The 26048-nt window shown below is 46.6% G+C and overlaps 2 protein-coding genes across 3 annotated transcripts; both read left to right on the plus strand.

The window, feature by feature from the left end:
- Nucleotides 1-389: 389 nt before the first annotated feature.
- On the plus strand, nt 390-14939 carry LOC146200404 (uncharacterized). 2 transcript variants are annotated; one of them, XM_084595517.1, is made up of 7 exons: nt 393-867; nt 1522-1705; nt 6931-6966; nt 7046-7081; nt 9937-9993; nt 10662-10766; nt 13804-14939. In XM_084595517.1, the coding sequence occupies exons 1-7, from the start codon at nt 720-722 to the stop codon at nt 14105-14107; spliced, it is 870 nt and encodes a 289-aa protein (XP_084451643.1). In that variant the 5' UTR covers nt 393-719; the 3' UTR covers nt 14108-14939. The 2 variants fall into 2 exon arrangements, with proteins under 2 accessions (XP_084451644.1, XP_084451643.1); XM_084595518.1 differs by lacking the exons at nt 6931-6966; nt 7046-7081 and having other exon boundaries at nt 390-867.
- Nucleotides 14940-19338: 4399 nt separating this feature from the next.
- Nucleotides 19339-21659, plus strand: LOC146200405 (peroxynitrite isomerase THAP4-like). Its single transcript, XM_084592939.1, has 4 exons — nt 19339-19633; nt 20674-20761; nt 20839-20892; nt 20984-21659. The coding sequence occupies exons 1-4, from the start codon at nt 19469-19471 to the stop codon at nt 21121-21123; spliced, it is 447 nt and encodes a 148-aa protein (XP_084449065.1). The 5' UTR covers nt 19339-19468; the 3' UTR covers nt 21124-21659.
- Nucleotides 21660-26048: the final 4389 nt, after the last annotated feature.

Here is a 26048-nt window from a genome sequence, read left to right on the forward strand (position 1 = left end):
AAAGGTGCAGTTTTGATCTATGATATCACTACCGCACTGACTTTAGTGTAGGTTGAGATCGACAGTAGAATGCCTCGTCAGCGCTACTAATGTATCACGGTTAGTGAAGAAATTAATCAGAGTCAAAAGAATAAGGAACAGTGCGTATACTTTGGGTTATAGCTGCAGTCATATTTAGCCGTAAGAAATCCTGCCTGCAAGCGCAACGCCGTGCGTGCTGTTACGTGCTGTCGATAACAAGCGCCGAGATCGTGCGCAGCGGCATCTGAAACCGCAGAGCCGCAGATTGCGGCGGCGGCGCCGGCATGCGCGCACTACGCGCACGGAGCGGAGAGAATGCTGCCGCGGTACGGCAGTGCGGTTGCAACGCCCCGCTGACGTCATCATCGCTGCCGCCGCAGCTGCCGCCGAACGCGCCGAACGGCCCGACGGCGCCTGACTAGCCGCGCCGCAGCCGCGAGGCGGGAGGGAGACACGCAGTCTGCTTTGCCGGCACGGCTTCCGCGCCGCCATTTTGAAACGAGGCCGCACGCCGGCAGTTCTTTTGTTTGCGATCGCGCGCGCCTCATATTGCGCTCGTCAGTCAGCGCATAGCCAGGACCTATCGTTTAAACGCAAGCTGTATGTGATCACTTTTGGAGGTACGGCCGGTATTGGACTCACCAGCTTCGGGGCTGGTCGATCTTGGAACCAACGGCATCTGTAAGTTGTTGGAGGAGATGCCTGCGGGAAGATTCTCTTGGGACCGGTTTTTAGAGCGGATTCGCGAGCACCCTTACCTCTACGACACCAACTTACTTCAATACAAGGACTCAGCTCTCAAAGATCGCCAATGGGTGGAAATAGGGCAGCAGTTCGGAATAACAGGTGAGTGCTGCAAATTCAAGCGATGTGTCTGCCTTGGCTTGTGGTGCCTCTGCGTTATAAACAGCGTTAGCTCTGAGACCAGACGTTCGTGTCATAATCGTTCAAGAATGTTTGTAGCAAAAAAGGAACGGATTGTTTAGTGCAGTGTGCTTGGGTAAACGTTTTTTTTTTTTTTTTATTGCGATGGAGTGCCTTTCAGCGTACAAATGAAGGTATTGGTCAGGTTCTCGACTTCAGAACTTCCAAATTTAAATGCCGCAGTGTTCAGCGGTTGTGCATTGGAACATTTGCGGAAATGTTTTCAGGACGTGATAGAGCATTTCTGCGTTTAAACACTTCAGATGCTTAATAACGAGAACCTCTGGGGGCATTTTCATTCCATGCATATATTTTCTATGCACCATATTTATTTTGACATTTTTGTTCCTGTGTGAACGTAGCGTAATATATCTCTGTACTGTTTGCACTTTCATTTACGTGCTTTTCCGTTTCCTTTTCTTGCATGCTGCGGATATGTGGGGAACTTCGGAAATAAATTTTGCGTGCTATTCATTAGCGATTAGTTCTCGGTTTAGGGCATAAATTCGCCCGTGGTACTTTCTTTTTAAAGCTCCAGGACTACTTGTTTCGAACTGTAACCTAATATTTGTGCAGGGCTACAGGCCAAGAACAAGTGGAGGAACGCGCGCGACCGCTACATAAAGATCCGCGTGCAGATGAAGCGGAGCGCCCAGGAGGAGTACGACGGAATGGGCATTCCCGCTCCTAAGATCAAGTGGCGGTACTACCCAGCGCTGGATGCCATGCTCAGGGACACGCAGCACTACAGCCAGCTATGGTATGAGCGGATATGTTTTCACACTTTTGAGCCATGATTTCCCCGGCACTCGCTGCAGGGATCGTTGAGTGTAATAACGTCACGACAGCGCTGACTTAAATTTGCTTCTGCGCAGGCGCCACATTTTACGGTATTTTGCCGCGCTCGATTGTTACTCCATGGCTCCCTACTGCCCTTTTGCGTTCTAGTCTACATAATCATCGGTGCAGGCATCCCTTCTGCTTGAGACCAAAAAAAAAAAAAAATTACTCCCCGATCTCTTTGCAGTATCCGGAAAAGGCGAACTCGGGCAACTGAATGGGAAGCAGAGACGCTGGCACGGACCGTGATACAGAGTACACTTCCCTGAGCCAAGAATTTGCTCAAGATAATTCATACTGCTGTTATTTTTGCTTCTTAGGCGACTGTTCAGAGGTAGCCGCAAATGTCTTCAGTGCCACTGGCGGGAATGCGTGACGTCATCTCTGCGTTAATCATCTAGCAAACAGGCTTTTGTTGACCACTTGTCGTACCCTGGTTGTAAGCTGGTATATATATATATATATATATATATATATATATATATATATATATATATATATATATATATATATATATATATTTTTTTTTTTTTGCCGTTCTGGCCCGTTTTTACTTGTTGCTTCCATATGATTAATACTGTTCCTATTTATTTTCGCTTCCGACTTTGTATTCATGGATCGGGATTCCAGCGACGTGATGTTTGTGATATGGAGATAAGTTTCTGTTTGGACTCCCTCTCTTTCGCAGTCCTAGCATTCAATCAGACATGACCGCCTCTCGATTCAGTTGAAATACTCAATCCTAAAAACCCCAGGTGGTCGAAATTTCCGGAGTCCTCCACTACGGCGTCTCTCATAGCCCGAGTCGCTTTGGGACGTTAAACCCCACAAAACCAAACCAAACCAAACTGGTTTATGAGAAAGGAAAGGCGGAGTATCTGAAATACTTCTCGGCTGATATCTAAGCCGCGCCTTAAGGGAAGGAAAGAAATGGTATTTGGAAAGAAAAAGAAAAATGTGCCATATTGGAGAGCTCCGGAATAATTTCGACCACCGGGCGACCCATATCGTACACTGAAATCGCACAGCACAGGGACGCCTGTGCGTTTCGCCTCCATCGAAACGCAACCGCGTGGTCGAGTTCGAACCCGGGAATTCCGGATCAATAGCCGAGCATCTTGACCACTAAGACACTGCGACGGGTTAATGTAATTTGTGTTTATTTCCTTTTAGAGAAGGTGTAAACGCTGTATTTGTTGCTTGAACGCAGCGGATCGCCCCGCTTGTTCTTGCGATGGTAGGAAGGAGTAAAAGAAAGTGCACAGGCCTGCCAAGTGGTTCTAGCAGAGCCACTAGGAGAACCGAGAGAGGAGAGAAAAAGATAGAATGAAAGAAAGAAAAAGACGCTCGTTGCAGCAGCCGTCGTCCGCCACCGCCGTGGCGGCGGGTGCCGGCATGCACAACAGGTGGCAACTGGTGACAAGGCAGCCTCCGCAGCAAAGGGCGAAGACACCTAGGTTCCCAGCCCCGTATAGCTGGGAGTAGCCACCCTCATCCTCGATCGACCCACTTTGCTGCGAAACGCTCTTATGCTTACCACAAAGTGTATACGTCTTGTGGAGGAAATGAGAAAGCATATGGACGCTGTATGGAGAAGGGAGTAGATATTCTCATACGTACCAGAGGCGGTGGTGGTGGCATCACAGGTATTGTTACGCGTCTCGGTCGAACGATATGTGAACAGATCGAGCTCTCATGTCTTCCGCCCGATTATTCTATCAAAAAACTAATACTCTAAAGTAACCTGTTATACGCACCTTATCGACAAATTTGGTTCTTGATGTCTTTATTTTTAAATCACGAAATGCAAAAACAAGTTTTAAGCAGCGCAGTTCCGCGAAATTGTTATGGCTTCCTTTCCGCTACTACTGAACAGTTTCAACTCAGTGTTTCAGCTATGCATTCTGGTAAATAAACACGAGCATGTCAGCTTTCTTGCCCTTCAGCCTGCTCCTCCCATCTGAACTTATTTGTGCAATCGCTGTGAATACGTGTTTCAGCCAATGCTGAAATGTCAGTAAGAAACTCGAACAGGTTTTTGAACAATGCTGGTCCCAAGTTCCCAACAGTTGGCAGTTATTTATACTGTAATCTGTATCATCTTCATTCTGACGTTGGACGTCCTGCTCAGGCTTACCTGGAAAATCTGGCTGCTGTTACTCTTTTGAATGCAGCAAATACAGTACAGAGAGCACAGAACTCGTCAAGAATTCCCGCTGAAGTGTCAATTCCAACCGATTTCGGCTTAGAAGCAGGCGCGCCAAACGGCGTGTCTCAGGTCTCTGTTGCCAGCACAACTAGGTCATTTGCGACACTTAACACTTTATCCAGCAACTATACCTAGGTTGCAGTTGTGTTGAAAAAAAGATTAACTAAAGGCGTCACAAGAGCGGCGAAAATTGCACCGCGCGCCTGGCGCGGCGCTGTGCATGGTTTACGAGCAGGATTGGCACTTCTGTTATCGGCGTGTTCGTAACGGCTGGGCCGCGCGTTGTTGGCCGCTCCGGAAACACGTCACAGCTACTAATCTTTTTCAACATGAATGTACACCCTTTACCAAAAATTTAAAGCCCAAGTGGCCTGTTTCTAATCCATCTAGTGGCGCCTCTTTAGCATCCGTGGAAGTCGTTCACATTGAACAGGGTAGGACAAAAATTCTTACCTTCAGTAAAGTTGTAACTCTGAGAACGCATTACGAACTGCATGGTGTGGCTCAGAAGCAAATCTCCTGGGCTCTCTAAACTGTTGCCAAAACTGTACATTTGTAGGCCTAGGTGACGTGTAGACTTCGATAAAGGGAAGCCCTGTCAGTTGCCACTTGCTACCACCTGCATACCATGCACCCTACAGGGAACCAAGTTTAAGCTACAATGAGTTCGCGCGGTTGATTTTATATTATCGATAGCACTATCAAAATTACAACCGATAGTACTATCGATAGTGCTATCAATTGGTTATCGAAATTACTATTGCTGATACTATCGATAGTTTTTTAACCATAGATAGTTGGATAGTGACCCAACTATCGATAGTACCGATACTCTGCATCACTACCGTCCAGCCCTGCCGCGTCTCCTTCCTTGACAGAGGTTCCGTGGAGGGGGCACAATTTTTGCACGTCGGGCGGGGAATATCACGTGGCAACAAGGTCGACGTAGAACCTTCGTGACGGCTACGTATTGCCATCCTGGTCTTTCTTTCCTTCTAAGCAGGTTTTTTTTTTTTTTTTTTTTTCTCGAACCTTTTTTTCCTCCGTCTTTCTAACAATCGGGTGCTTTGAATGGGGAAACGGGCGTCGACGTACAGAAGGAAGCGTACGCGACGGTTACGCGCTCATTACTCAATTATATTTCTTCCCTATTTTTGCTTTGTTTTTGTCTCTGTGTGTATGCGGTTATCGAGGAAGAGCTTTAGAAGGTGCTGTGCGTGCGCTGAAAAGCTCACTCCTCGATTTTGTTGTTGATATCAAATGCTTATTTCATTGATTTGTGTGCTCGGAATGAGCGAGCTGCGCTGTCTTGCTCCCGCTCATCTTTTCGCGTGCCGCTCAGCATATACACGTTGAACAGTTCGAACTGATTCATACTGGAATAAAGGCTCAAAAACGGGGACGAGGTTCCGCTTGCTCGATATGGGAAGCTTGGTGGCGAATTAAGAGAGAGAGAGAGAGAAAATACGGGAGCGGTGAATGCGTTAGCATTACGATTCGCTATTCATATTTTCTTGTAGGCTTTCATGCATTTCATTTCTAATTAAAGTTTCATTGTTGAAATTTGCTGAAAAACCGCTCAGGAACTTTGACTTGTTGATCGTTCAGTCAGTGTTATTTTAATTCGTCCTTTCCGTGCGTGGCAGCCACCGCATGGCCTGCCCCTCCTCTCCACTACCTGGGCTTGTGGCTGCAGACTTTTCGTTTCAATACGCGGAATGAAACGCGAACGTTTTATCTACGTTGAGATATGCTTTAACAGAGCCCTGAAGAGACCTTACTGAGGCGAGCACATGTGGCATTCCTTCCGGAAGCTGTTAGCGAAGCGCGCTGCGCCGTTGAGGAGGAGGAGGAGGATCACGCAACATATCTTTTTGCTGGTAAAACTGCTTGGCTAGACAGCATTCGAAAGCTAATTACTGTTTTTGTGTTCTGCTTACTAGAATTCATCTTGGCATATGTACTGCCCAAACGTCGTTTTCGACTTTATTGAGGAAAAAAGGACTCTTCTTTTTGCGCAAACTCATCGTTCCATTTCATACTGAGCGATCAATGCACAAAGTACTACGCGCGGAGAGAAGTGGTAGAAATCGCAACTTGGGGAGGTGCCACGCCTACGTGCGTATTACTTTTTATAAGAATTTCCGCTTTTCATTTACAGTGCCAAGTCATCAAGCCGAGTTTAGAAACGAAGCGATGCCCAGCAAAGCATGTTTAGGGGAGGGAAGAGGCGCTGTACCCCTATGTCACCGCCGCCGTACCCCTGTGTGCCGCCTAAATTCGCCGCCTCTCGAAGATGCGGCAGCTAGGAGAGAAGGGAAAAATGTTAAGGAAAACCAAAAGCGCATGCAGAAGAGCCACGGCGCCGGAGCACCCGACACGGAAAAATAATCTCAGAAAATAGCATGCAGAGGTCAAGGGGCGCCCGCTTCACCATTCACCCTACCCAGTCATGAGAGAAGCGGGGAAAAAAGTTCAAAAAAAAAAATGCGTGCCTGAGAAGTCAAGAAGGACCAGGATGACAATACGTAGCCGTAACGTAGGTTCTACGTCGCCCTTGTTGTCACGTGTTCTTCCCCGTCCGACGTGCAAAAATTAAGTCTCGACCCGGAGTGAGGACTCCTTTGACCTATGCTCTGCCTCCTGTTTCGTGCCTCACCTTGTGGATATGTTGTTTGTATACATGCGCTGAACCAGTTAAAGATGATTGATTGAATGTACTGGACTGCCCGGAAGCAAATTCTTAAAGTGATGTTGAAGCTAGCTTAAAACCGTTCGATTAAGCTCACTCCTAAGGTAAAAAAAAAAAAAAAAAAAAAAGAATTCTACACACGTGAGCAGACATTTATATTACTAATCTGGGCTGAATTTGAGCTTAACATACAAGGCCCCATGCTCGGGCTAATTTTTTTTTCTCTCTCTCTTTCTACGCGCAGCCATCTGGCGCAGCTCGTGAGCATCAAGACGGAACCGTAAGTTTGCTGCTAACAAAATCAGTTGCCGAGCGTCGTGCGCCTTACCATTTGTTTATTTTTCTTTTTCACGTTTCAGTGGGGAATACATCTATCAATGCGTGGACACGCAATCGTGAGTATTCCCTCGAGAGGAAACACATCCCTTGTTTTTATGACGCCGGCTATTTCTTGGCATGCACTCCTTCCCGGAACACTTAACTGACGGTCCCTGCGAAGGGGAAGAGAAGGATGGGGGACCGCGTGCAGAGTTAGCATACACATCACAAAACGGTAAGTTTTCTTGTGTTGGCAGATTTGCCGCTTTTCAACGACAAAGACACCACGTACATCGCAAATCGAGCGTTTATAATCCAGTAAAGGCCGAATGAAATTCCTGTGTCGCCATCGCCTCCACGTTCCACGATTAATATGCGACGTGGTGATGCTGCTTTTAACCGCGCACGAGTCCCCGAAGCTATATATTCTCCACAGTGTGATCGGATTAGAAAAGGCGATCACGGAGTCATTTTCGGCAGCCCACGTCGAAATCACAATAAAACGCAACAAACGTCAGCGGGATTGGTTATTAGGTGGTGCATCCAAGCCGCCGATATCTTGGGCCCAATGTTGGTGCTGTATTGGCAACGTCCGGCGCTATGGAGGACTGGACTTTACCAACGTAGTAACAACACTGGGCACAAGGTTTGTGCTACCACTTCCAATTTTACCAGTACTCAATACCCTCTTCCTGAAATACACACCATCAAAACATGAACAAATTACCAAAATGAGAAACGTAGACAGGGCCAAAGTGATTGAACCACCGAATCGCGCATCTCGCTCCTATCTTCATCAGCATGTGTGAAGCCCTCTCCCTGGCCGTCCTCGGACCATTGCAACGAGTAGCCTTTTCATACGGCAAACCGTGGCAAACTAGCGACGTCGGTGACCTCTGATTTGGCGGCGAAAGCAAGGGGGCTGGGATCGATCAAGCTATAGCCTCTCTCGTGCTTTGTGAGGAGCAGTGCGTCGGTACGTCCCCGCGAGCGCCTCCCTTTTGTCCCGCACCCGCTTAGTTCGCGCGCACCTGTACGCTCCCTGGCATGTACTCGGTCAGACACTCTTCTAGACGCGATATTTCTGCGAACAGGCTCTCATCCGCGGACAGCGACCACCTAGTTTGAGTCGAGTGGGAGCCTTCTTTAGGGCACGAAAAGGATCACTCCAGGCCCTTCTTTGGGGAATCTTAAGCTGTCGGCCGCACCGTGGCTTTCGCCCCAAATGCCTCCAGACCTTCTGTGTACGGCACCTTTCACTTCGGCTCGCTCCCAGCCTTCGCGGTGACGATGCACGTGGCTTCTTACACCTGCGGGTCTACGACGGGTAGCCCGTGACGCCCGCAATCCTTTCGATTTGCTGCATCTTTTATGTCTATCCGTCTCCCGCAGTCTTTTCTACTAAATATAAATGGTTAGGATGCATTCCGTACGAGACTGTTTGCACCTGCAAGCTACTGTGCTATTCCGGGGGTGCCTATAGCGTTACCAAATACAAAAAAAAAAAAAAAAACTGTTATGATTGGTTGTGAACCAGAAGAATATCGTTTTGTGTGGCGTTATGGACGCCCAGCGTATCTGTGGACAATATTACCTGTTATCTGCCATTATCGCTACTTTGTAATTGTAGAGCGTAGTCTGTGCAGGACAATTACATAATGGTCTTAAGAACCGGAGAGCTGGCTTATTCTGATCATCTTTGGAATACAGGAGCTCGAGCTAGATGTTATGCGGCTCATGCGTCTTCAGCCCCTGCTTCGTTCGCTAATGGAATGTCGGTGATGAAAGATTAGCGCTGTAACAGTATCAAGGTCCCTTGAAAATTAAGATGTTAAAAATTTGGGCTTATTAGTCTAAACATTAGCAAACGTTTGCACCATTATTGGGAGTGGACCCTCCAACTTGCTTCCCGATCTTGAGGGCGTCTGTGCTTGGTTTCCTCGATAACAAAACGCGTTCAGGAGATTTACTACACTGCACTTTAAGTGTCCACTTTTTTTTTTTTTTTTTTGGCGCAATGGAAAGATTGCTCTTTCGAGTGGTCGATTCCGTAGCGATTTTGTTAGAAACTGCACAAAATATTTGCCGAGAATTTTTCGATCAGTGCATGCGCCGGATTTTATGTAGACCGATGCTGGAAACTGCATGCGCAACGGCCGCAATGACGATTGCGCGTCGCCAAAAGTGATTGATTGATTGAACGTCCTTTATTGAGTAAGAAGGCTCATGACCAAAAGTGATGCACTGAAAACTAATATATAATTATCACCCACTAGACATCAATTCAACTTTTTTTTTTTTTAGTGCGGAGTATCTTCCATTTTACTCTCCACACCCAAGATTGTTACGGCACATTAGCGTACGCCTTATCAACGAAATATTTAATGGGTCACGGTCACCGGCCCTTTCATCCTCGGAATTCAAAACATTATCGCGCCATCTAGTGACAGAGGCTAAAATTGCACATACGCGGTGGAAAAAAAGAAGGTTGTTTATATTGACGGGCGCATTGCGGAGAGCGCGAAATACCAAACAAGGCGAACACTCTTTAAAGAATAGAGTACACTGTACACTTAAGAAAATCAGTGACATCTTCCGGAGATGTGGTCCTGTGCGGTGCTAAAGTGATATCGACAGCGTTTTGCCGCAATGTGTCCGTTAAATTGTTTTATGCAATCTTCAGCGCGCAATTACACCATAAAATTATAAATACTCCCTTCTTGGATATTGTAGTGCCCGATCTATACTAAATGAAACAAGACCTTTTCATTTCCACCATAATCTCGTTACTTATTTTGGTCAGTGTTCATTCCCTTTGAGAGAACAAGATTTAATCTAGCGATTGAGCGTTTTAGCACAATTCTTCTCCACATACATCTGGCATTCTAAAGCCTACCGCACTGCCTATCTGTTTTTTTTTTTTTTTTCACAGTTTGTCAGCTGAAGCCGGGACTTCTCAGGATGGTGATTTGACGCTTAGGATTGAGAGGTAAGTTTCGGACCGTGCCCCACGGACCTGAAACCCAATGCGACCTAGTTCACAAAAAGTGTCGAATGCGTCAGGCCGAATCAGCCGCCCATGCTGAGGGCTTATAAACAACACCAAGAATCGCTGAAATCTCGACTGATAGGTGTAAACAGCTGTCGGGTTTACGGCGTACACCGCCCGAACAGCGTTTATCTTCGAAGCCGTGGACATGCAATTAACTCGATTAAGCCTGATACAAATAAGACGTACTGCACACAAACAGACAAATATGACAAGGGAACACAATAAGCACAGACTCGTGATTGATCTTTGCTAAAGAAAATGGCACGTCTTTTATTGTTTCAAGCCGTGAAATCCCAGCAGCCCAAAAACCTGCCATCATACACATACAAGCCTGGTTGGGCTCGGCTATTATAGAACAGGTAGTCGCGCTTTGATAAAGCACCGGCTGATCTGCTTTTGATGCATGCTACCGTCGTGCCGCGCTTTTTACCCGTGGGCGTCTGAAAAATAAAACAACAAGATTAAAGTGAATCTCACATACAAATTTCGGTTAATCATGCTGCCATACTAGAAGCTGCAGGCATGCTGCTTGGCATTACACGAGCGCTTACTTATGTCGTAAAATTATATTATAGCTGGCGGTTTTCCTTTCACACTCTTTCTAGGGCGGGGCCTGCAGCAGAATTTGAGGGAAGCCTCGATGGGGAACCTTCACACGTACAGCAGAACGACCTCCCTTCGTCCCCTGAAGCCGGCGGTAGTCCCACACGGTGAGCAAGTATTAGAATGCATTCTCTGGAGCACTTACTTCAGAACAAGAAGGACCCGAAGCATGCAGGTCTTCCTGTTCCATTTGTTGTGTCTCAATACGGCCTCTTACGCTTTCTCAGTGTGTTCTGAAATTGCTCTGCTCCATTTCACTCTGCAAACTTTAGATGTGTGCTCAGCTGTCAGGGGCTCTGGTGCAGACACTTACGTACATACACAGTTTGGTGACATAAAGAGTAATTGAGCCTGAGATAGCGTGAACCCAATTTGCAGCAGGTTTTGTGGGATCCCGCCGCGGTGGTGCAGTGGTTATATAGGGCTCTGACTGTTGTGCGGAAGGATGCGGGATCGACTCCCGACCGCGGCGGCCGCTTTTCGATGGAGGCGGAAAGCAAGGCGTCCGTATGCTGTGCGATGTCAGTGCAAGTTAAACAACCCCAGGTGGTCTAAATTTCCGGAGCCCTCCACTACGGCGTCTCGTAGCTTGTGTTGCTTTGGGACGTTAAACCTCATAAACCAAACCAACCAGGTTTTATTAGCTTTGCGAGACATAAAACATGCGTGAAGATGTTAAAATCATTTTTAGACATTTAATAGGATCTTTCTAGATGCAGCTGCGTTTACCGCGGGCCTACGATTAAGCATACACTCTTATACATGCCCGAAAACGGAGCGGCAGATACGAACATTGAAGACAGTGTATTCAAGAGGAAGACAGAGAGGGGGACGGCGAAAGGGGGGGGGGGGATGGTGGGCAAAGGCAGAGCTCATTTTTATACTTAATGACATTATGGCTGGCCACACAGTTCTGCTCGGATGCGCGTGAGAGCTGATTGCGTATCACGTCGGCTGCGGCTCGAGTGGGACCTTGACCTTAAAGAGCCAGACTGCTTGGCTGGGCTGCAGGTGGTCGAGCAGAGAGTGAGAGAAAGCCCTTCTTTCCGGCTCGTACGGGGGACAGCGGGCGTATGTGTTTCAACATGCTTGCTATCGCAACATGCATGATGTAAGTGGCCGGCGCAGGGTAGATGACGCGACTGCGCCTCAACCTGCGACTGCGTTAACTGCGGAGTTGCACTTAGGTAACCTGTACGCTGCACAAGAATCCTTGGCGGTGAGTTCTTAGATGCGGGGCAGATGGCGGCAGACTCTCAAAGGGCCTGTTCCCAAAGCTGCTCGCTCGTTGAGTGGTTTGCTCAAATTTTTCGCTGCGGTACCTAAAGCTATCGCAACTGGTGAAGGGCGCCGCGTTAGTGAAGAAAAGCCTTTACAAGCTCGTATAGGCAATGACAATGTCTAGACATTATGATAAGTAGTCCTCGGTTTCGTTATGTTCACATCAGTGCGAAGAAACTCCGAATCATGTGAAGCGAAATGGTTCGCTCAGCTGAGCTCACTCTAGATAAACGGGCATCTGATGACAGACTCCGTTGTTACATGTCTCATGTATTCATTTCACAATTAGCAATCTAGTAATTAGCAATTAGCATTTTGCATGCAATTATTTCGCATGTATTAATTTCGCAATTAGGGGGGTAGGAGGTGGGGGTATGACCGGCGTAGTTTTAACGCGGTAGCATACTAAAGCCCTGATTCCCCACCAAATCCGTCTTTTGCGCGCAGAATCATGGGCACTCCTCTCGCAAGTGATTCTGCCAGGTGACATTGTAGAGCACTGACAACTGACTTGACTGATCATCGGGTCATGTGAGGTCACGAGATCACGTGACATGGCCGAGGTGGCAGGAGCGGTCAACTCAGGCAGCTAGGTGTGCGAGATGGGGTTCGGACCCAGAGTGATGCACGCTACTCCTAGGCCTCGCAGGCACGTTCCCATACCGCGTGGACTGATTTTTACACAGTGCTGTAGCTTACGGCTGCTTGCTAACGTGTTTGTTTGAGATAATGTATGCCGAAATTAAGGGAACGTTGATTAAGAGTCGCAAACTGAATGGAGGCGAACGAGGATCCGCATGGGGAGCCGCACACGAGAGCTGTCATCACATGCGTACTGAAGCTCACGCCCATGCGCAGATCATCGTGAGGGCGAAAGATGGCGCAACGTTCTCGTCAAATGACATCGCTACTGTGATGCCCGGCCCGCCCGTTACAAATGGTGTAGCCAATAAATTCAATCCAATCCAGTGACGGCGGATTCGGCACGCAGGAGCCAGTCAGCGCTTGTGTCGCCCACAATGCGCAGTAGCGCTAAACTAAATGTATTTAGAGACTTTTTGTTTACCGCTGGCGCTTACCGCGGCCGTCTACGCTACTGCGTGCCGTGAGAACAGCACCACTAAACACGCGCTGATAGGTACCTGCGTGCGGAGTCCGCCGACATTTGATGGGAACGTGGCGCCATCTGAAGGCGAGACTCAGGACTCGCCTCGGGACTCTCCTTCGAACTCCAAAGGTAAGAATGTTGATTAGATAAGTTTAACTAACTAATCGTCTTTCAGCAGTACACGTTTATGTAAATAATGTCTCTCTTATCGAGGTTAACTTGCGTGAACTGCATTCCATCCAGTATATTGGAAGTTTTAAAAAGGACAAATCAATATTGAATAATTGAAAGCACGTGGTATAAATCCGCTGCATATGTCCTTCGTAGCTTCTTGAAGCTGATTTTATTTTTTGAAACTTCACAGATGAGGGATCAAAGCTGTAGTGTACGTACATACAACGACTGGGCGAATCACTTAAAAGGCAGACCTAGAAAATGACAGGCGCAGAATCGCGAACGATGCCTATATATATTCTGCATAGGACATCTTCCGACACAGTGTGATTGGAGACGAGAGATAATAAACCTAGAAAGCAGGACAGAAGCTGATATCTTTGATAAATGATAAGCATTGCTGATATTAGTACGCTCATATAACCTTTGAGAGCAAACTGTTGTAAATATTCCGCTTGCGGCACATTTGTTTTGCACTCTATAATTTAGCAGTTGTTTTGAGGCTTAATTAGATGGGATTGTATAACGCGATTTTTGGCAATGCGGTAGTGCTGAAGGAAGCCGAATAACGTAATTTTCAGAAAGCGAAGAAGGCTGGATGAATGCGACGGCGATGAAGACGACCGCGGTGAAAGCGAAGAGATGTCGCTGCTGAGGAACCTGAATGCCTGCATCAGTCAGCTGGTGGCCGCTGCAAATCGGCCGTCGTCGCCGCCGCAGCCTCCTCCGCCGCAGCAGCCGCCAGCGCCACGAGAAGACGCTCCCAGAGACGAGTGCCACTTCCACGGAATGTCGATCGCAGCCAGACTGCGGCGGCTGGATGAGGGCACGCTACCGCAGGTCCTGCACAAGATCAGCGAGGTTTTATTACAGCATGGCGTGTGACTTGAGAAGCACTGCGGAAATAGGCCACAAACTGTCCTCGAAGCAGTGTACTATATTTCGCCACTACTAGTTTAAGACACGATATCTTTATTTGTTTGATTTTCTTCATGTTTTCTTTTTTTTTCACGGGCGACGTGAAAGCAGGATAGATTGCCTTGATTGGGTGCCTCAATTGCAACGACTGTAGATTAGCGCGCTAGAAACATCACTTACAAAACGTGTTCTTTCGAGATCTGTACATTTTTTGCAGTGGCGAAGCCCTTAAGCAGCGAGGCTGCTTATTCGCCCTATACAACGCGTCTAAAAGTGTACATATGCTTATTGTATTCAAGTTCATTGCGTGTGCTTTGGATCATTGACATAGGGTCAGCGTCTGTTAAGCTGGATTATTTTTCGCCTGATGATTACAAATGCATGCTTATTCTGTAAGCATTAAAACATGCTCCATCTTCAGTAATGTACGATGTGTACTTGACGAAACGTTAATCTGAATATAGCTTCTAATACACACGAAAAAGAGATGTAACTGCTAAGGCACCCAATTCCACCCGTTAGTGTACTCCGCAGCGTCTGGTTCAGAAGTGACTATTCGAGCTTTTAACCGCATTGTAGACACTGTAAAGTACTGATATAAGACATCCGATGGAAGAAGCCAGGCATCGCGTGAACTAGATGTGCGACATAAAATATATCTCATGTCATGGCTTGGTCATCCGCACGTGTTTTTTGCTCGCTGCGCTTGTGCATGCATCAGTATGATCGCGTTCTTCGCAGTAATGCTTTCTTTTCCATTTTTTTATGAGCAAGTCTGATTAAAGAGCTTTCAAGAAAACCAACTAGCTGGTCTACTTTTCTTAAGCGAATTCATTATCGCCCCTGTTTGTTAAATGGCCTTGTGACACGTTCGGTGGTCATCAACGGCGTTACGGACTGCTTCGAGAGGGCGAGAAGTATAGGAATAACCTATTTGAAAAAAGTATTGGTGGGGAATAAAACTTTTCGTCAAAAGTCGCACAATATGACCAGAATGTTGTTTATAGGTACTGAACTTCAAGCTGTAGGAGCAGCTGATTGATACAGAAAATTACCTTTGGTGTCTCCTTCAGAGGAGAGCGCTCTGAACTGGGATGCATCAGCGATGAACGAGGGTGATTAGTCGACGGCGTGAAGTTTTAGGAAAGGGAATCTGGCATCTTTCACTTTTAAGCTCATCGACTCATTGAGATTTTTCAGAAAGTCTTCCATAAGCGGAAAATTTGATTATTCATTCTCGAATGCTTGCAACGCCGCACATATGCGGATACTGTGGAAGGGTGTGAGGTATTGCGAGAAGATTCCTCTTTAAACCGAATAAGAACGCTTTCACACAGAAACCTTAGTACTGACAGAAAGCTAAACAGAAACGAAGTACGAAACGGAAAAATGTAAACTCCTCTGATAACCGTCATTGTCTGCTCCAGTACAAAAATGACTATATACGCAGCCTACACTTATATAAAGACGCGGCAAAAAATTACCGAAGCTTGAATCATTGCATTAATAGCCTGAAAAAATGTCGCTCTTTCTAACTTCACATGCATAGATAAAAGTAGCAGCTTTAATAAAACTCTTTTCATATTGCGCGCAAGCATTTATTGCTCCAAGAAAGGACACGATAGCCATATTATTACTATATTTTCTTTGTAAGCTAAACGTATTGGTTTTGTGGCTATAAGTGGCGTGTCGAGTAAATACCTTCTCCCTCATTTTTATCAAGCCGCCTTATATTGGACATGCCGTTTTGGGTCATTCTTCGTGGAAAAGCTCATTTTGCAAGTAATATAGGCGTTCATGGCGCTCTTTGTTTCTGCACAAGATTAGGGGCGGATGTGCAGCCTCGCTTTGCTCGGGCTGCACAATATCTTGCTTCAAATCGGGTGTACAGAAAACGCCATTTACGACTACAGTTAACGGTCAGGGTTTTCCCTGGCACGTTTCTCGATGGTCCGCAGACCACGCGCCCAATGACGTCATTGGAAGGGTATGGTTTCACAGGTTATACTATAGCACCGGCCGACTTCCACATATGTCACCCGCCGGCAACTACGTAAATTACAAAATCCCACGTATTGCAGAATATTTTGGTAGAATTGGCTAGTATAAGTTGTTTATTTCACCAACTTAGCGAATATAATTCCACCCATTTACATCGTAGTATCTGCGTGTACTTAAAGAGCAGTGGGCCCGACAGCAACGTAAAAACCATGGGGTGTCCCGTGCCGCAAATTCAGCCAACTCCTAAAGAAATACAAAGAAGCATCCTGCCCTTTTTAAACAGTACCTAAAGATAAAATAAATTAACAATATGAAGAATATACCCATGTCTTTATTAACGTAGGCATACGAAGCTTCTCCTCGCTTTTCTCATTATTTTCTCTGTTCACTGTACTCCCCATCGGAACGTTATGCAATGATGTGTCTATCGATAGGATGCAGAGGCAGTGGGCATAAGACGCGTTTTTCTTATATGTACCATTATTTTTCTCCTGCAGTAATTTTGGAGTAGGAAAGCACTTTTCGAAGGGTCAACGCCGATAACACGAGTCAGCAATATAGACGCATAAATCGGAGAGCAAGCGCGCGTTTACGACGCATTCACTGAGATAAAGAAGAGAAGAGCGACGCGGCGGTGTGTGGAAAATAGAATGAGTAGACTTCTGGCTTAGGAAAAACATAAATGGAGACCTGTTAGAGATGATTTTGGCCTGTGCATGTAGTCAATACTGATATGATTCAAGTGTAGCACAGTTTAGCTTTGGAACGCCAAAGCCTTATCACATGGCTTCAGAGGAGACTAGCTCCCAGCAGCAGAGACGCAGGACGGTGGTCGCACGACAGAGAAGTAAGTCGGAGCTAGGAAACACGTCGGTGGCGTTCCTCGCCGTTTATGCCAAGAACTGGGGCGCGGCATCGTTTCGCACTTAGTGCGCACCCAGCCGAGGCTTTCTAGGATGGATGAGAGCCATGGTAATGGATGTCGTGCTCGCATTGATACCGCAAGTGTGGCCTAAATGTCGCTGTTCGAAGTGTCGTACGTAAGCCGCCTCTCTGGTAAGCTACACGTTGTCCTTAGGAGGGTAACCACAAGCAGGGTTCCAAGCATGGCAGTGTTCTCGTAGACTCATCGCCTCGCTGAAGATGCGCCTCGCTATCAAACCGAGAAGGGAGCTGCTTATGTCGGAAGTACACTTGGACACGTAAGCCCCATCAACTGGTGTCTGCTTATAATTCGTTTCGAAAGCCCTACGAGACAACTGACTACTCCGTCCGTAAAGCTACAACCATCGGCATAATTGACCAAACTCTATAAACACGGTAGTAACAGCGTACACTGACACGCACCCCTTCCTTGGAAGCAGGAGTAGCAGCGAAAGCCCTGCGTCATATTTTCAAGTTGCCCGACTAGCACCAAATACCTCATAACAGACTCCAAGGCAGCATGTCGCGAATGCTGCAAGCACCTTGTATCCTCGCATGCGGTCAAAATTATAATTTTAATGTCGCATTAATGCGGACCATTTGTCATGAGTTTCATCCAGGTAACTGAAATGAACAAGCTATCGCCCGCACAAGCGCCATCTGAGCACCATGAACCGTCGTTGGCCGCTGATCCTCAGCGGAGTTGGCAGTGAGCGAGTACCAAAAATCGTCATTATCGTCATCACACTGACAGGTAAAGATATCTATCATGCTACATACCACTGCGAGAGGCCGTCGTGAGGGCGCCGTCTGGCGACAGCTTCACATAGATACATGTAACTGTTTAGGCTTCCTCTACTCAACGTCGCGTATGCCCACTTTGTAATGAATGCCTTTTTCTTACCACACCCCGTGGGCGTGCCAACTCACCTCGGTGTGCACTCTCTACCAAAACCAATTATTTCAATCCCTAGTGGGAAACCACATTGTCCGTCTCATACCTATATGACCAGTGCAAACTTGTAGACCGGGCCAGGCTTACTGCAGCCGCGGCAGGAGCCCTTGACCTGGGCCCTTGCCGAACTGATTGAACGGAATAAATTGTTTACATCCTCATCATCACTGCACGCAATGCAAATAATCTTGATTACGCCATCGGAGGGCACCAACGAAAAAACGTGGTTTAATTATGTCTTGTAGTATAAGGTGTGAAAACAAACGTTCCGGGTACACTTTACCTTTGTAGATAGTAGATAAAAACGACATTGTCGTTGTCTTTTCGCCGTCACCTGTCAGAGGGACGCTTATGAGGGGTACTGTAGGTTGTCTAAGTTTGCTAGGAGCGACGTAGAAAGCATCGAGTTAACCGCGCCGTAAGAACGTGAGCGCGTGGCCTAGAAGCGTGTCTAACTCGGGATCCACTGGTGCTGGAAGATTGGATTCTGGCGTCGTCCTCTCATTTTAGCACCTAAGCCCGAGTTGGAAGTGCCTGCCACTTCGAGGATGCAAATGGTGAGCCTGTTAGACCTCGCGAAAGTGTGACTTTACCTTAAATCGCTAATACGTGCGACGTCTAAAACTACGCAGTGCGGTGACCTTTTATACAGATGACCACCTTTATATACCGAACAACACTGTGCCTGTGGCAAATACAGCTCTTTGATGAGCGAATAGGTTTATCGCACAAGTAACACAGCCATGCAGTCTCAGTTGAATATGTTGCTACGTTGCCCGAGACGTGGTATACGGAAAGACGACCAGGGGTGAGGCTTACTTCAAAGTTCAACTGACTATAACGTCCGCCCTCTCCCGCTAGAACATGCTACGCTGTTGTGTCTCCTGTGGCAGAAAGTGTCATTTACAAATTGCTCTTCCCAGTATTGTGATCGGCCGAGCTGCAGAGACCCGCGTCAGATCGGATTTTAAGAACAACGACAATGATCGAAGACGGACAAAGGAGAGAAAACGACCAATTTCCGGTCCCTTCAAGCATTCTTCCCTTTCTTTCTGTGATTGGCCACGGGGACAGCTGCCGGCAAAGTTGCCTCGTTGAATGCAGCCTGGCGACGTCGGGACCGATGAGCCAGCCCAGGTGCAAACACGCGCGCGACTAGTGTTCCTGTATATGCTCCCGCAGGGAGCAAAGTTGCGCGTCTGTTTTCCCTCGCCGCTCCGTGCACCATTCGTCGAGACGCGATCACGTGACTTTTGTGACGTCAAGTGTTTAGTTTTCTGCGGGGGAGCCAACTTGCAGGCACAACGCCGAACGAACCCTCGTCTGCCCTCGTCAGGTCGGCGCCTCGTGTGACCACACGCGGTGTGATACGGTTCACACATTTTCCGTGCGCACCTGTGGCGTCAAGTTATCTGTTCTAGTGTTAGATACAGACGCAGTCGTCAGCAATGACTGGGTGCAGTGCGCCTAACTGCACCAACCGCACTGGAAATGGCAAAGCGTTTTACGCAGTGCCATGTGGAAAGTCGGCGGCTGAAGTGCGTCGGCGACTGAGGTGGCTTTTGACAATGGGCCGCGATAAGCGCGCCCCGAAAGGAACTCGAATATGCGAGGTAAGCAGTTCGTCTTATTTACTCGGAATGTAATGTTCATGTTCTGTTAAGCGGCTGTGTTGAATCAACTGTAGCGCTACTCATTGATGTACACAGGTGAGCAGACTTGTGCGCTGGAGAAGTATGTACGGTTAATGTGAAATCATGTCGCATCTACCTTGTTGCGAGCACTGCGCTTGCGTTTTGATCGTTCGTGTAGGTATGCAGCAGCGCATGGACTCAAGCATTGCCTGTGAAAACCACTGCCTTCTGTATAATATCGCTTCTTGTGTACGCCGAATCTCGAGCGCCTACTCCTCGCTTCTGTATACATGTCCACTTCTTCGGAATTGTTGGTCGTTTTCCACGGCGGACCTAAGAAGTGATTTTTTTTTCTGACGAAATAAGAGTGAAGCAGTAAGTTTTACTTGCAGCGTAACATGCCAGGAGTTTGTAGCAGTTTCCTGCTTTTCTTGCGACTTCCGTGACTTTATTTCGCAGCGCATACGTTGATTCTCAGTCAACTTATCACTGGTATTCTGTGCGCATATTTCGCAACTGACTTATCGCTGATAAACAGCTGTTCTTACTCAGGAAATGACAAGAACATTATAAAGCGTTGTTATTCAAGTGTAGAGATTCACATGAAGCATGTGAGCCGAGGCTCACAATTTGTGCAATAATTTATATTTCCGCTGTAAAGGCTGTTTCTCGAACCGATCGCACGGTTAGCAGGTGCGAGGCATCTTTGGACCATTTATTTATAGCATTTGGTTTTCCTACCGACGGTTTTGTCAGTGGTACTGTACTGCACATGCGGCTTACGTCGGCGCGAAACTGCGATTACAGTTTTAATGCTGGTGAGAAAATGTGCGGCACGGAAAAAAAATTGCGCGGAATGTGCCAATGCAAATAAATGCTGTTTTTACCTGTTGCATTGTGGCAGCTGTAGAAACTTGTCATGAATGGGCATAATCAGCACTGCTGTTTATGGCCAAGTTGGCTGGTGAATAGTTCTTGTATCTACCTTTTCATTATGGTTGCCTTGTAAATACATGCAGGATCATTTTAAGGCAGACCAGTTTGAGCTGTACATCAAAAATGGAAGAAAAGAGCTCAAGCCAGATGCTGTGCCTACCATATTTCGCCGTGAGTTCTCAGTGCTGAAGTCTCTGATATGCTCATAATATAAATGAACGCCAGTAATACAAACTTTTTTCATGCAGGCAAAGAGGCACTAGAAGATAACGCAGTCATGGAGCCGACCTCATCAATGCCAGGTGCAGTCTCTTTGGTCCCTCAAGAGCTTTGTTTTCTGTAACAAACAGCAGTCACTAGTAATTTTTTGCTATTCCTATTTTATCCTTACAGCTCATTCTTTCAAGGATTATGAGCTATGTACGTTTAATGATGCATGCAAGGAGGCTCAAGGAAACGACACAGCCATTGACTCGATCCCATCTACGTCAGGTGCAGTCCGCTTAGTCAATCCCGAGTTTTGTTTAGCGTGACACATAGCAGGCATTGCTTTATTACTTGTATGTCTGAGTGATGCATTAGGAAAAGAACAGAATATTGCACTTAGATTTCTGTACTCCAAGTATTCCAGTTTGATCAGAGTGTCACAGCCCTCTGCTATCAAGCGCAATTACATATACTGACTACTCGGTGAAACTGCTTATTTGACGTTTCTTTTCCAACTTTACTACAACCAAATTAATATTATTAAGCATGACTGCTTAAATCCGCCGAACCACCATTCCAGCAGAATGAATCACACCAAATGTGTTCGACCGTTTCAGTCGCAATGTAACAAGCATTCTTTCCGTTTTCTGTTGAATTGTGCAAAAGTTTGCCCAACGACATTGCCGAAGCAGTCTGCTAAGGCATTTGTGTCAGGGTTAGTTTATTTCGAGTCTTTGCCTGACTGAAATAACAGTGTTATTTATGGCTGGATCTAATGATAAGTACCATGATCCTGAATATCCTTTCTTTTTTTTTCTTTCATTGTGGCCTACCAACCACCTGTGTTTGCATACTTAGCATACTGTTGCGTTTTTTATCATTTTGTTTCTATCCATATAGCTGTATTCTTACTGCTTGGCACCAGAAGTTGTCTGAAATGATCCTTTTATTCCTGTATGCCCTCTCCAGTTTGCACCTGTACGACAGTATTGCAGTATTGATAAATAAAAATCTATAACATGTCCTCAGATCTACCTGAGCCATCACGACCAACATTTGCCTGTTTCAACAGCGAAATCAGAATTGAATTGGAAAGAACCATTTTTCAGGAAGAGGCAGACTGCATGTGCCGATGTTTGTTTACCTTAATCAAATCACCTTTTTTTTTCTACCTTGCAGATATCAAATAAAACACAAGTAACAAAAATCTTGTTTGTTCATTCATTTCACTTCATTTCCTTTCTTGGATACTAGTGCAAGTCTATACCTGTACCTCTGAGCAATATTTGTCACATATTGTCATCCCATCCTATCTGTAATAATATTACTGCATTAAAATTTTACCGAATTTGCAGTTTGCATCTGCTACTCTTCTACATTTCACTGGTGTATCCTCTGCTTATTCTTCTGCTGCTTCAAACCTTCTGCAACGATCATTTAAGATCAGATATAAGGGACAATAAATCTTGAAAAGGCAAATTTCATGCAGAAAGTTTTGCTACATTTGGATGCTAGTGTAACTTCCGTATAAGCTTCGTTTGACTATGCCATAGTGTTTTGTGGTTAGTAAATATGACCTTAAGAACCATCTGGCAAGGATTCTGTGAGAGGTTTGAGGGTACTAGAGGCAAAAGTCCCATCTAAACAAATTTTGCAAATCCTAAATTTGCGAATGATTTCTACTAAAGAAAGCAGAGGAGCCATAACCCCTGCATAAAAAAAAAAAATCCAGGAGTCGCGAAATGTTTTTATACTGCAACCCAAGCCGAATCTGTGAAGAGTGAGTACTAGTATGCGAAGGGAACTTTAAAATGAATTGTCATTTTTTTGGATCAAGCAGGCAGAAAAATCTCTTGCGTTAGGAAATTTCTGCGTTAAGTCAGACTCGCCTCCTCAGTGCACTGGTCTGCTGAACTGCTTGTAACATGCTGCATAATCATTTTAATGCAGTTCTAGGGGGATGCCTTTCCATATTTTCCACGAATAACTCGCAACACATGGCGGTGCTTGCGAAAAAAAAAAAAAAGTAATTCACCGCAATACTCTTTTTTTTTTTTTCTTGAGACGAGCACGCGGAAAGACAGGACGGGACAGACACTGTCCCATCCAGAATGGGACTCCCTGTTCATACCAAAGTACTTGATTCATAAAAAAAAAAACGCATGTTTCCAAGTATCTTTTCGTGACGAAAGTATTTTTTCATGCCGCTTGCACACGCTCGGCAAATCACAGATTAGTTTTCGGCGTTATGTTTAAAAGCACCATCCAGTGCAATTTGTACGCAAATAAAAAACAAGCCCAATCGCTCTACGCGGCCAGCCCATGAACGCAGCCCCTGGACGCACGAGCAATGGCTTTCCCGCACAGCTTGGAACATGATGGCGGACGTTCGCGCAACTCTGCTCCCTGCGGGAGCATATACAGGAACACTACGTGCGACAGCCTGCTGACGCCATCTACGCCGTCTAGATGATCACCTCCTCATTACTGTAGAAATTACTGTAATTTAATTACTTTTCGCGGTAATTTGTAATGTAATGAATTACTTTTCCGGGTTGGTAATTTAGTAATGTATTGAATTACTTTTTGTAGTAATTTCGCAGCAAAAGTAATTAATTATTTTCAAAATTACTTTTACTAAAGTGCGTCACTACTCCTTCAATAGACAATAAAGTAGTGCCGCGAAAGCAGGAACGACGTGCGGCAAGCCGAAGCCAGCGTAACGGACAGACAAAAGGATACAGAATTGAGCAGAGCAGTGCGTCTGAGACCTCTTGTGTAGCAGGGTCACCTATCCCATGACAACCATTCTCCAAGCAGCAGGATATGGCGTCAAGAGAATGCCGAAGGGAGAGATGGGGCAAGAAGGCTGGAGTTGAAAACTAGTTGGGAGCGCGGCGCAGTGGCACTCCGTGTTGCGTCGGCTAGGGCACAGCGGTGCTTGGTTACACTGGTCACCGCTGGACGAGGGAGGATTGGGAGGGGGGGAGATAGATGGAAGGGTCCATAGCGTGAGCCGCCATGGCTCGAACATTACTGAGGAGTGAGTACAAGATGCCGACGTCGATTCTTGGGAATGCAGAAGCAATAAATAAGCTAGCTTCTTCGGGCCCTTGAAATGGAGGAGACAGCTCCGGGCCAGCAAGACGCTGGGTCTGCCGGTCATTTCATGACCATTCGACCTTGCTTCTGCTTTCTTTTATGGTTGTCTTGTTCTGTTAATGGCAAGTGCTGTACGAAAGAGGGAAGAAATATGTCTCTGGGACGGAATTTGGCGGGAAGACGAAAATATGTGTGCTTCACGTCTGGAGAACAAGTTGTTGTTTTGTTCACTACCTTTACTTAGTTTTTGCATGGACGGAAACTAGAAAGTAATTTAAAAGTAATTGAATTACCCAGCAGAAGTAATTGTAATGTAATTTCATTACTTTTTGGTAGCAGTAATGAGTAATGTAATTTAATTACTTTTCTGCTATTTCCAGCAAAGTAATTAGTAATGTAATTTATTCCTTTTGAAAAGTAATTTTGGCATGTATGCTCAGGAGCCAACTTCTTAGGGTTCTTTCCTTTCATTCTCCTTCCCGCGTTTGCCCATATCATAATGGACGTCATCTAGGTAACCTCCCAGCCATTCCTTTTTCTCTGTCACGAGTCCCCGAGAGTGAATTGGGGAAAGCGAACGTTATCAATCCAGGAAACTTTGGTCGTCATTTTTGGTCCTTTCCCTATTTCTGAGAATGTGTGCCTCTTAGCACTCCTCCCATATGTTTTACTGTGCTGTGCATTACAGAAGTGATTACTGTGTCTCCAGGGCTCAAAACGAGAGACAGCCATCGTTCGTTTAGTGATTTTTGGAACCTATACATTTTGGAAACCTCAAAGCAAAAATAATTAAATTTTTGGGAGAGACAAAACAGTGAACGTCTATCAAGACCGTAAAATGCGATTGGAACGTGCGATTTTTGAGAGCACCGAACTGCTGCACGAACGTTCATGTGTAGGGCCTTGCCGAACGGTGACATTTTCTAATCCCTATTAGTTTCACGGGTCATCAAACACGCTCACGAACCTAAAAATAGCATGTTGACAGGGCCCTGGTTTCTTTTTTCCCCAAAGAAGAAATAATGTCTCCCTTTGCATGAACTGAAGCGTAAAGGTGGAAAGGGTAAACGGAAACTGTCCCCCCCCCCCCACCCCCAACCTCCCGTTTTTTTTTTTTTTTTTTTTTTTTTTTTTTTTTTTTTCTGGAGGTGGCAGCTGTTATTTCCTTGCTGTAAAGAAACCCCCGTGGCCGGGCTGTGGCAGCCGCCCGAGAGGCTGCGTTCAAGCGCCGAGCGCTACAGATACTCGGTCTGCGTGGCAATCAAACCGGGTACCATGCAATGGGCTAATGTGGCCATGTAAACGGAGGAATTACAGGCGGCGTGAGTCACTTTGACACCTAGACCTGCTAATAAACGAGACTGGCAGGCCTGAAAACTAAACAGCATGTGCTCCGACCATCACCAATAGGAAAAAAAATCACCGCAAAGGAAACAAAAACCGAAAAAAAAAAGCAGTAATCCTTTGGGTGGGCTTCCTGAATTCACACGTTTTACCCCAAAATCAGAACCCGACGCGGCCAGGGCAAGATTGAGGAGGGGGTTATGCGCGCGCGCGCGAACTCTTTTTCGTGGCGTCTTTGTTGGGGCGGCGTGCTGGCGAAATCACCGCCCGCTGAAGCGCAGGGCGCGGGAATTGCGCCAGCGTTTTGCTGCGCGTTGCGCCTACTTGCCGGCAAATGCGCGCGAACTAAGCGGATGCCCACCCTTCCCTACTCCATCACGCACACACGCGTGTGGCACAGCGCTGGCTGCGCCGATACGCTCTAGACACCGTAAACGGAACTCCGGTGGGCGCGGAGCAAAACGAGCGAGCGCGCCCCAGCGCGCGCAGACGCAATCACAGTGCTGAAACGAGAAAAGAAAGAAGAAAAAGAAGCAGGTGAAAAATAAAAGGCAGGCAGGAAGCGTGGAACTGCGGCGGCAAAAGAGAAGCAAGCAGTATTCTCCCTCTTTTCCCTCCCTCCGCTAACGGGAGGCGCTCGCGGCAAGGAGAGCGAGCGGAAAGCAGCGTCGGCTGCTGATGCTGCCGTTCTTCCTCATCCTTCGCGACCCCTCATCCCGGTGCTCCCGATGCAGCGGTCCAGATTCGGTATTCTTTGTCCTCCCAGCGGGAAAATGACCCCTTTCACACCCACGCACGAGTCGCT

The sequence above is a fragment of the Amblyomma maculatum genome, chromosome 2, assembly GCF_055883805.1.
Source record: "Amblyomma maculatum isolate TAMU_Amacu chromosome 2, ASM5588380v1, whole genome shotgun sequence".
Classification (NCBI taxonomy): Eukaryota; Metazoa; Arthropoda; class Arachnida; order Ixodida; family Ixodidae; genus Amblyomma; species Amblyomma maculatum.

Coding starts and splice junctions, on each gene's coding strand:
- LOC146200404 (XM_084595517.1), top strand. CDS start 720: ATGCCTGCGGGAAGATTCTCTTGGGACCGGTTTTTAGAGCGGATTCGC. Junction 868..1,521: donor GCAGCAGTTCGGAATAACAG/GTGAGTGCTGCA, acceptor ATATTTGTGCAG/GGCTACAGGCCAAGAACAAG. Junction 7,082..9,936: donor CAATGCGTGGACACGCAATC/GTGAGTATTCCC, acceptor TTTTTTTCACAG/TTTGTCAGCTGAAGCCGGGA.
- LOC146200405 (XM_084592939.1), top strand. CDS start 19,469: ATGACTGGGTGCAGTGCGCCTAACTGCACCAACCGCACTGGAAATGGC. Junction 19,634..20,673: donor AAGGAACTCGAATATGCGAG/GTAAGCAGTTCG, acceptor AAATACATGCAG/GATCATTTTAAGGCAGACCA. Junction 20,762..20,838: donor TGTGCCTACCATATTTCGCC/GTGAGTTCTCAG, acceptor TTTTTCATGCAG/GCAAAGAGGCACTAGAAGAT.